Here is an 11,461-nt window from a genome sequence, read left to right as displayed (position 1 = left end):
TTCATAACACTTACATTTTTTTTAATAGAATTCATTTATAACAAATGGACCTTGAGTCAGCAAAGACCTGCTCGTCATACAGACGTCTTCCGCCACCAATAGAACCTATGTAAGAAAATAAAAAGCACTCCATTCATTCAGAGAGGGAAAAAAAAACAAAAACAACAAAAAAAACAACAAAAGAAACAAAAATTACACTTACAACTAATCAGAGGTAAGTTTTTATGATTCTTTTTAACAAGCCATTTTTTTCTTTTTTTTCTTTTTTACACAATTGAATTCATTAATTTCAATCTATGCATCCAGACATGAGATAGATAGAGAGAGAGAGAGAGAGAGAGAGAGAGAGAGAGAGAGAGAGAGAGAAAGAAAGAGCAGAGAACACAACGTTGATTTCCAATATGACACTCTGGTCTTGAATGAACTTATGAAAGGGACAAAAAACAAAACATCTCCTGCTGAAGATTCCATGGCACCAGAAAGGATGTGGGTTTTTTTTTTTTTTTTTTTTGCCACAAACTTTTTTTTGTTTTTAGTATTTTTTTTAATTTGACACCTCATATCCCCCATCCCTCCCCACTAGTTTGTGTTATTTACATACACACAACATGAACGCTGAAGGAGAATTCTTACAGATGCTTTCAAGTAATACATTATTGGGTATAGAATCAATAGGGCAGTGCATAGTACAAAGATAGAGAAAGTGCAATTCTTCCTACCAGGCCTCCATTGGCCCTCTGCAAAGCTTCCCATGCATATTGAAATAAGGTTAAGTATGGAAAAGAAAAGAAAAACAAAAACAAAAAAACACCCTGCTGAACACAAGACATCAGTGAAATTCTGGTACAATACATAATGATGACATTAGGTGGCATTGACATGTACAGTATGTGAAGCTAAATAATAGCACTTTGCAGTTTGGCGGTTGTCACAACAATGTGAAAAGAAAAAAAACAACAACAAAGAGATCTGTCTGAAATGAGACTAGGGAAAGAAAGCACCTGGAATGCACATCCACAAGCCCAGCAATACACTAACAACAAAAATCAGCAAAAAGTCCCAATATCACTTCTGTTCTTCTTTTTTTTTTTTTTTTTTATAATTTTTTATTTTATTTTTTGTGATGATACACAATAAATGATCGTCGCAGGTCCATCGCTTAGTACGTTAGAAGATTGTCGATATTAACGAAGCTAGCTCATTCAATGACCATGCCATCTCACAGGAAAAAAAACTCACGTAAGGCTAAAATCTCTTACCGTTTACAACAATTTTTGTTTGTTTGTTTTTCTATTTATCAAGCGCCCAATCATTTCACAATGTCCTGTATTTACCAACAACAAAAAAACAAACAAACAAAAAAATGAAAAGGCTCAGTGAGTACCCTTTTGGTTTTGAGTGTACACTGTGCGCTGCACCCATGTCTCCAGAGTCTCCAAACAGCGGAGTTTGTTGCATCGTTCCACCGAGACGGTTTGGTCTTTAGAGAAGCAACTTAGCGAGAGAACAGCTCAGAACAGCTCATCGTTAAAAAAAAAAAGTCTGGATTTCCTGCTGTAAAAGCGAAGTATACAATAGTTACTTGTAGCACACCCCGATTCACCTTTATCGCCCGTTCACTGAGCCGGAGTAAGGCCTCAGAAAAGAAAACAGGACCGATGGACATTATTTGCATATATAATCTCATATAATGGAAATTAAAATGAGTGATACATAGATAAATACTGGACTACTCAAAACAGTACATGGTAAAATGAAGATTATAAAAAAAAAGAAAACAGGCATAAATATAAGGCACTCTAAATGCAAAAAACCCAAAAAATACGATGTCTTTGTACCTTGCCCTATATAGATTTGAGATGATGACGGCAATGCCGCTTCGAGATCTGTTCTCCATTTAATCTTTACGGGAGCTGAACACTTGACTCGCATCCAGCCATCATAACATACACTGGGCCCTGTTCCCATCCAACTCGAAAGAATCTATAATACACCTATTTATTGCACGAGAAACGATGCACTGAATTGAAATACGATTTATTTTATACCAAAAGATGTGCATTCCAGTGAATGATCTCTTCATTTCCCCTTTTAAAATAAAAGGACAAAATCTCATTGTGGAAACTTTCATGTAGCAGTTATCTCTCTGGTATTTTATTTATTTATATATATATATATCATATGTATATTTTTTACATAATTCTCTAATAAATATTTTAATACATTTTATATATATAAGCTGTTTAATTTCTATTTGTCTCTTTATATATTTATATATATGTAAATTTTACTCTCTTTCTAATTTCGGAGGCTCGTCTGTTAAACATGGAAGAACTAAGATATTCTGTAGCAGCAACTTCATACTGTGCCTCCCCTTTTGATTCCACGGGTTCCCCGAAAAATACGAAAGTTAGACGGTTGTGTATGTGACCATGGACAATTAGGACCCTGCATCAAAGTCAAGCGTTGGGTCAGAGTTAATACAGGACCACAGCAAGTGCCATATGTGACAAAAAAAAAGTAATAGAAAGGGAAGAGTGTAAAAAAAAAAGGTGTACAGGTATATGTGTATACATTTAAACAGCTTTAAAAAATTAACATGAATGGAAAGAGAGTGAGATAAAACTCGGGTCGGACTAACGTTGAGTGATTACCTGTTTAAAAAAGAAAAGAAAAAGAAAAGAAAATTCACATAGTTTCAAAATGAATTACCGCTCAGTCGAGTAATAAAGTACTAAAAAACTAAATCAATAACTTCTTTATTCGTCTGGTGTTTGTACACTCCCCCTAACTGAAGGACGAACATTGGGACAAGATTGGGGTTTTATTATTACTATTACATACGTCCGTTTGTGTGTTTCTTTTTTTTTTTTTCTTCACCGATCGATTCTCTTCGCCGATGAGATGAGATGTCCCTCTTCGTAATTGTATCTTTACAACACGACCCATGATGACGCGTTCGTTTATAATGCAGTACCTTGTTGTTGTCTGTTTTTTTGTTGTTTTTTTTGTGTGTGTGTTTATGTTTATGAATCCGAGACGAATCCTTGAAGCGAAGTGAAGCTTCAGCAGTTCGGATACACGTCTGCTAGTCAGGAGCGGGAAGTTATTGGACTTTGAAGGGAAAAGGGGTTCTTGGTCCACCTGGTATTTCGTATGTTTGTGTTTTGCTTTTTTTTTATTTGGAATATTTTTTTTTTTTTAATGATGATTTTTTTTTTCCACACCCAACAAACGAATCATGTCTTGGACTAGGAGTTTTAAGAAGTACTTTTCACAAGCAGGAATTTTATGGCTCAGAAGAAGTGACCTCTGGACGGCCTTCGGCGCTCCTCGGGGTGAAGCAGACTCTTACGTTGCATAGTGATCGAAGCTTCCCAGATACTCCAGACCCGCACGGTAGCAGAACTGGTATTGATCCTGGAAAGGAAAACGGAGAGAAAAATCGTTGAACTTGTCCGACTCCTGGGTGGCTGCATGTATGCACGTTGCGATACAGGAACACGTGTGTCTGTACAGTCGAGATCATGAGCACGTAATGTGTGAAGGAAAGGGCCAATTGTGTCAGCTATTAAATACTGCTAGTAGGATATAACAAAAAAAATTCCTAAAGAGTCCCTATATATCACATGATTCTGAAATGACATCTACTTATTCACGATATTTTGTTTCGCGATACTGTATCGATTCGAACCCCTAGACAGATATCGGTTTTCTTATCTATGAACTTAAACAGTGACAGGTAGTACTAGCATAAGGGAACAATAAAGTTAGCGCTAATATCCACCTGTTTCCTGGGGGCGCTGCTGTAACGACAATTACGGGTAGCAGCGTTGACTGACTTGCTTTGTTTTTGGTTTTCGGGTCGGAAACATGTTAAAACTGCTTTAGAAAGCTCAGCAACAACACGTGCTTGTTCGAGGTTGCACTTATAACCAGATCAAGCTTAATTTGCAGTTTGAAGAACAGTGCTAAATACACAAATACACAGAAAAAGACTTTATCTTGCCTCCCAAAGATTGTAGCTTTGGGATGTAAAACACTAGTTAGCGCTCAGATCATGCTACTACTACTAGCCTCATTCTAATGGTAATACTAATAATATAATACAATCCTCATCATCATCATCAACAATCCCACTTCATATTAGGTGTCTTTAACGACTATGTGCATATGTTTAAATAAATAATAATAAAAAAATTCCATGTTAGGTAATGAGAAGAGGTTGATACAGGTACAGCTGGCACAGGTTTCATGGTGTGGGTAGGTTTAACGGGTTTGGGTTAGCGGTGTTTTTTTTAGATGTAATTAATGGAAATGCAGATCTCACTGTGTTGTGATACGTATCGTATCGCCAGATTCATGCTCATACACAGTCCTCCTTAAAACAAATAGCATTTTCGCTGTTAGAATCTCGAAATCACATTGTGTAAATTACCTGAATGGTGGGCTAACAATGTCATCGTAAGGCTAAATAAATAAATGAGCAAGGTCTATTTGTCTATAGTCAAAAGTGAATGTATGCATCCATGAAGGTTTGTCAATAGAAAAGGAAATGGGGAGCATTGGCGATCTTACAGACCTCTATGATTATCAAAATAAAACAAATAGAAGTAACGTTGAATTAAAAAAGAAATTATTTTCAGGAAAGTCGACCCCCGATCATTTGCGGGTCGCAAAATTTCGCAGGTTCTCATTTGGAACCTAACAGAAAGTTGCGAAATATCTTAAAATTTGAAATTTGTTTTTACTAACAAATTTCAAAACATTTTTTAAAACACATTATTGTATTATTCATTTTAAGTGATAAATAAAGCATTGATGTCAATTACTTCACATTTTCTGCTGAGTCTGCATCAGAAATGAACCCACTTACTGGCTTTATATCTACAACTCACTAGCTAATTACTTGAATTCACTAAGGTACCATAGGGGCTGCGGGGGTGCGTCCAAATTTTAGATTTTTTTCGGAACTCGCGTCCTAGAAGGTCTTAGAACGTAACCCCCATTAATTCCGGGGGACCACCGTATTCCTTGGGATGGGATTGGATGTAAGCCTGGCTGAATAATATAACCCGGATACTAGTGTTGCTCTAATTAACAGCACTTGTGATCTCAGGACTTCTGCAGTTGTGTATCAGACATTGGTTTTAAATCATTTTCAACAATTTATACCATGATGCTGCTGAATTCTCAATTCTGATTCATCAGATGCCGTCATATTAATGGTAATAAGCAACAAATGCTCGGATGTAATTATGCTAATGTAATTTTATTTTTTATTTTTTTAGAAGCAGGTCACTTTATAGCTGGATAAATAGTGATTGTAGGCCACAATGTGTAACGATGTGCCTCTACTCCTCAAGGGTGCACTGAAGCAGTACTGAAACACAGCCCCTGTCTGTATGCATTCTGCTCAGGCACGGTTTTTGCTCTGGGCCTCTCATATCTACAGAAAGCCATCATTTCAGCTCTCTGCAAAGTACATGAGGGTCAAGAGCTCAGCTTTATCTGCTGCACAGTCAGAAAAAAAAAAGAAAAGTAACATAAGGCACTATTTTGCTCAGCGGGCCATATAGTATCACGTCTGTCACTCTGTCCTCATTGATCTCCCCAAACTATCCCCCCCCTCCACCTGCACTGTAGAGAGGCAATTTTTTTTTTCAAGTGTGAAGTTGCTTATCTGAAATCATTTACATTGCTAACCTCAGGGATTTGCTGAAATTGACATAAATGAACATCAAGAGCCGAGCAGCTAAATATTGATACACACAAACCTACACTCATTATTAATCTACACTCAGCTCTACACCCCAAATCTTTTTAATACACTATTAATCAAATACAAATTCAAACATTTACCTGATCAGAACCTTATTATTCAAGTCATTGAATTGTAATACACTAAATTTCCTGCTCTCACACAATATTTCAATGCTGCACCACTACATATATCCCTCAGTCACTGTACACTCTGAGCACAGTTCTGCGTTATTGTTCTTCTCTGTTTCTGTCAATGAGAACAGAACATTTTAATTACGTTAATGATCAAATAAGTACATTTGGCAAGACTCAATTATTTTATTCATCTTCATAGGATAGTAATTAGCGTGCACCTTTGAAACAACTGATGTGTGTGTGTGTGTGTGTGTGTGTGTGTGTGTGTGTGTGTGTGTGTGTGTGTGTGTGTGTGTGTGTGTGTGCGTGTGCGTGTGTCCGTACCTCTGTCTGTACCATGGCTGGTCTCTGTGTCCTCAGCATCTTGACTGTCTGGAAGATGTCCACTACTCCCTCATACCTCATTCTCTCCAGAACAATACTAAGAGTGATGAAGACTCCTGTCCTTCCGACACCCGCACTAGTAAGAGAGAAAGAGAGAATATAAGAGAGAGAATGAGAGAGAGAGAGAGAGAGAGAGAGAGAGAGACTGGTAAAACTCTTCTGTGCTTAAAAGAAATTGCTGATCATAAAATACAGCAATCAGGCATAACATTATGACCAGCAGATTAATATTGTGTTGGTCCCCTTTTGCTGCCAAAACGGTTCTGACCCGTCGAACATCAACAGCATGAACTTCTTCAGTAATTTGAGCTACAGGAGCTCGTCTGTCGGATCGGACCACACGGTCCAGCCTTCACTCTCCACGTGCATCAATGAGCCTCGCCCGCCCATGATCCTGTCGCCCGTTCACCACTGTTCCTTCCTTGGAGCACTTTTAATAGATACTGACTACTGCAGACCGGGAACATCCCACAAGAGCTGCAGTTTTGGAGATGCTCTGACCCAGTCATCTAGACATCACAATTTGGCCCTCGTCAAACTCCCTCAAATCCTTACGCTCGCCCATTTTTCCTGCTTCTAACACTTTGAGGATAAAATGTTCAGCTGCTGCCTAATTAATAAATTCACCCACTAACAGGTGCCATGATGAAGAGATAATTAGTGTTATTTACCTGTCATTGTGTTATAATTACCGTAATTTCCGGACTATTAAGCGCACCCAAATATAAGCCACACCCACTGAATTTGACAAAGATTTTTATTTTGAACATAAATACGCCGCACCTGTCTATAAGCCTCGGTGTCTACACTGAAACTAATTAACTTTACACAGGCTTTAACGAAAGACAGTGTCTGTTACACGGCTTGTATCTAAACAGTAGCCTACCAAGAAAGTCATTGTTCACTGTCTTCCTCCTTCCTTTCACAACTATTTCTCTCGAAAGTATTTCTTTTAGCATCGTCGTGCGTTTAAAAATCACCATCGGTGAAGTTTTTCTCCCGATGCCGTGCAGCTCAGAACACAGGTGAAGTGCGTTTTTTCATGCTCGGTTATTTTCAGCGTGATGAATGATTCGCATTTCCTGTTGACAGTCTGAGTGAGCGGCAGGTCAAACGTCAGAGGAAACTCATCCATATTTATGATGTGGTGCGGCCCGATTCAGTGGGAGCGCATCTGATTTCATATAAAGAGTTTCATTGGTTCACCTGAACCCGTTCTGCAATTTCATTGGTTTAATGTTATGGGGCTCAGTTTTTTTGGCATGAAGTTTGTGAAACCGGGAAAAATCCAGGAAAAATCCATAAATTAGCCGCTTCATTGTTTAAGCAGCGGGGTTCAAAGAGTGGGAAAAAATTAGCGGCTTATAGTCCGGAAAATACGGTATGTCATGAAGTAATCCACGGTCAGTGTAAACATGCATGTATATACGGTGTATACCTGCAGTGCACTGTGATTGGTCCGTCCTGGCCAAACTGCTCCTTTGTTTTGTGCACTTGGCCGATGAAGTCGATGAAACCCTCTCCTGATTTGGGCACGCCCTGCTCAGGCCAGTCGGTGAACTGGAACTGCCGCACCGTCCGGGACTGTCCGTCCTGCAATACAACATAACAACACAAATGGCACAAATTACAGATTTTCTTTATTACTGTTGGATGCACACAATTTAGCACATGATCTACTACACTGGTTATATAAACATGTCAACAAACCCCTTATGCCCCATTCTGCATACGTACACACCATGTCACCAGAGGACTCAAATTTCTCAGAGCGGTTCTCATGTTTATTGGTCTGCTGAACAGGAAAAGTGAAGTAGGACCTGTGAATTGCATTATTTCGATGGGTGCATTCGCTGGTCGTCTGAGGACTGTACATGTTTTTAGAGTCAGTGTGCATTTATGGTCAGTCAGTGTAGATGTGTCTTCAGCGCCACACACGCCTCACAGGCTCTTCTGATTCACTGCTCTTATACAAGTTTTATAAACACAGCAAAACGAGTAAAAAACGGTATACTTTAAAGCACTCGATAATGAACACTTCGAGGCATCAAACTAATGGCGAACACTCCAAAAAAAAAGACGTTGTGTCATGAATGAGTTTCTCCTCAAAGCAATGATCACACTGGATGTTTTTTTTTTTCTGTCAGCCTTAACACATGTCTATCTCAGTTTCTCAGTAATGGCACCCTGACGCTCGTGCTAAACATATCAGAGAGTTACGCAAATGCGGAGGAGTCCAAATCCCTGAGAGACTCGAAGCCAACAAAAGATATGCGACACTGTTCACCTGATCGTATTAACAAGCGACTGCGTGTAAAAAAAAAAAAAAAAAGACTGACTCCTTTGATGTGCCGTGTTATTGAGCAAAGCTCTGGAGGTGTGAGTTGTTTCAGAGATACGCTGAAGCCTAAATATGGAAAGCTACACCGTTTTTAGTCCTGCCACCGGGCTGAACTACAAACCCGAGGAGCATAGAAGCCTTAGATGGAATAAGTCGCTACTTTTGTTTCTGGACTGACATGTTACAATGCCTATAATTATTTACTCCAGTGCACTCTATACCAACCTGACAGGAAAGTTCACCTCTTCACCAAACACATGGAAATCCCCTGAGACACTGACAGTATATCGCTACAAGTAAAGACCCAGAACAAGTTTAGAGCAAATCTCTATATTACATTTTTATCAGCTTTCAACTGCCGCTTTTGAAGGGCGTCCAAAGCATTACACGGGCTTGTACAGCATGTAATCATGGACTGAGAGACCGCTCAGCACCAGACCACACAAAAAACTTCTAGACTATTCCATCTTCCATTTTACAGTTCAATAACTTTATTTCCTCTGTTGTACGAGGTGGTATCAAAACGTTTAGAGATTTGCACAGCAATACAGCACCCCCAGTGTTCATCCACTTCTGAAATATGTCCGAGGAGTCTTCTTCTGTCAAGCACCTTCTGCAATTCGTCCTGGATTGCCACACTAGTGGACCTTCATCTCCGGGAAGAGGCCAAAGTCCGCAGGAGGATCGCGTGGATCATTCCCTGACGATCATCATGAACAAGTTGCTGAAGGGTTTTGACTTTTGCGGGGTTTTAGCTCGTTGGAGGTCTTTCTGATCTCTTGCCGTCTTCTTGCGATGTTCTTCCGCATTTGAAGCTCGCGTGCCGCTTAAAACACTTAGGGCGACTCGTCTCGGCATCGCCGTAGGTCAAAAATACGTCCAGTCAAACGTCTCTGTGGCAGATTTGCCCAGTTTCACTCAGAATTTCACGTTTGCTCCTTCTTCTAACTTGTTGATGAAATCGCAGTGTTCAGAAAAGCACCAGTCAGCACCATTAGTCTCGAAACTTTCATTCCACCTCGTATAGTCTACATACGGTGATTATTTAGGTTCAATCTATTCAAACTGCTTTTCTGCTGCTTTTATCAAACCGATTTTTTTAGAGTCCTTTCACTGACTAGTGTCTCTTTGATATTTTATTTAAAATGTGATTAGAACAGACTTTATTTTAAGGAAGATTTTATCTAATATTTCAGAGCAGCTGAAGACACTCGGGGGAGAGCGTTAGCTGCCGAACACTGTTTATTCAAACGCTCATGACTGAACAGCTTCGACACTAAGCTTTTTACCCTGCAGCTATTATCTCCAAACCACAAAAAAAACGTCACATCCTCAGGATTTCAGCTCTCAAAACATGTTCCAGTTATGTACAGTGTATCAAAACGAGAATAAAACACTACAAAACTGATGACACCTACAGTCTGGGATGAAAATCTTACCCTGGCATCGGTGACTTTAAACTCTCGTAGGATGTACTGAGGCATGTTGTACTCGGCCATGGGGTCCACCACAAAGTACTGATACCGAGCAGAGCGTTCTGCTGGCCAATACTGATGGCATTTTTCCTAACACACACACACACACAGAGTCAGAAAATGATAATTGGACCAAACTTTCTAAAATATCTGCACTTATATGTTTCTGACATCATCGAAATCAAGCGAAGATTACACTATTGTTGGTGTGAACATGTGATTTGGAACCAAAACCTGATTTTATTCGTTATTCTTTACAGAATAACCATTAAAACAATTTTATGTGCACAATCGAATTAATACATGAACAATCTGTATCCTGTAAAAAAAGTATGATAAATATTACAAGCATATTACAAGCTGTTGATTACGGTCATAAAGTGTGGGTGTAAAGTCTTGCAGTTTCTCACTTATTACAAGCTATTGGTTATAGACCTGCCTTACTGTGTAAAAAAAAAAAAAAAGAAAAAGAAACTGGAAGAGCGGGGCATAAAAAAAAATGAGTGTGTGGGATTCTGGTTCTATCTATTTATTAAAGCATGCTGTAATTTGCCCTGCACACACTTTTTTTCAAGTGGGCGGAATTTTCTAACTGAATAACTGAGCAGATGTCAGACGCCTTGCTCTCTCTCTCTCTCTCTCTCTCTCTCTCTCTCACTCTCACCCTGCCCATCTCTCGGAGTTTCGTGAGCATCACCACGATGGTGGAGTTGTGCTCCCATAGCATCCTCCAGAAGTCTTCTGTGGTTTCAGCCAGAGGGCCCTGCGTGGCGATGTACGCCTTCTGCTGCCTGGATGGTAAAAAAAAAAAAACAGAGGATAGGAGTAAATAATAGCCACACTTATACACAATTATAAGCACTTATAGCAATTACACATGACATGATGTTTAAATAACAAAGGGCAGCAGGTCTTTGCATGTTGTACATGCTCTTTTTTCCTCAGTCCTCTATTAAGATTTGGTCCTTCGTCTAACCCAAAGCATTAAAAATCATACCTTTGTGTTTGTAATATTATTTTCAGATTAATACTAGTGGTTCTAGAGCGTTCCAGTTCCATTCAATACAACTAATAAAGAACCTTCAATGCAGCCGATGTTTACTCACCGGTACCCGTCGATAAAGCTGGCATTGATGTAATCAGATCCTTCCACCCCTCTGATGGGCTGCAGACATACTCGTGTTGACTCGTATGGCATGATGTTGACCAGCCGGTTTTTGAACTTGTTGCAGGGCAGATTGGCACTGATGAAGCGTGACGTGTGAGCCTTCGTGTTGGCCAAGCGCTACAGAGTCACGAAATAAAAAAATCGCAGTTAATGGTGGCTACAGCATACTTTTATTTTTAAACATTCAAGTTTTTA

At 39.4% G+C, this 11,461-nt stretch overlaps 1 protein-coding gene across 34 annotated transcripts in view; it reads right to left on the bottom strand.

The window, feature by feature from the left end:
• LOC124381468 (receptor-type tyrosine-protein phosphatase delta-like) overlaps positions 1-11,461 on the bottom strand; it is a 434,510-nt gene continuing 423,049 nt past the window's right edge. For all 34 annotated transcript variants that reach the window (XM_046843111.1, XM_046843117.1, XM_046843118.1 and 31 more), the window contains 6 exons: positions 11,205-11,383; positions 10,763-10,889; positions 10,063-10,188; positions 7,721-7,875; positions 6,223-6,358; positions 1-3,420 (listed from right to left, as the gene is read on the bottom strand). In XM_046843111.1, coding sequence (XP_046699067.1) covers positions 3,352-3,420; positions 6,223-6,358; positions 7,721-7,875; positions 10,063-10,188; positions 10,763-10,889; positions 11,205-11,383 — 792 coding nt within the window. In that variant the 3' untranslated portion in view covers positions 1-3,351. The remainder of the gene's footprint in view (positions 3,421-6,222; positions 6,359-7,720; positions 7,876-10,062; positions 10,189-10,762; positions 10,890-11,204; positions 11,384-11,461) is intronic.

The sequence above is a fragment of the Silurus meridionalis genome, chromosome 28, assembly GCF_014805685.1.
Source record: "Silurus meridionalis isolate SWU-2019-XX chromosome 28, ASM1480568v1, whole genome shotgun sequence".
In the NCBI taxonomy this organism is placed as follows: domain Eukaryota; kingdom Metazoa; phylum Chordata; class Actinopteri; order Siluriformes; family Siluridae; genus Silurus; species Silurus meridionalis.
This window is presented reverse-complemented; position numbering and strand designations above follow the sequence as displayed.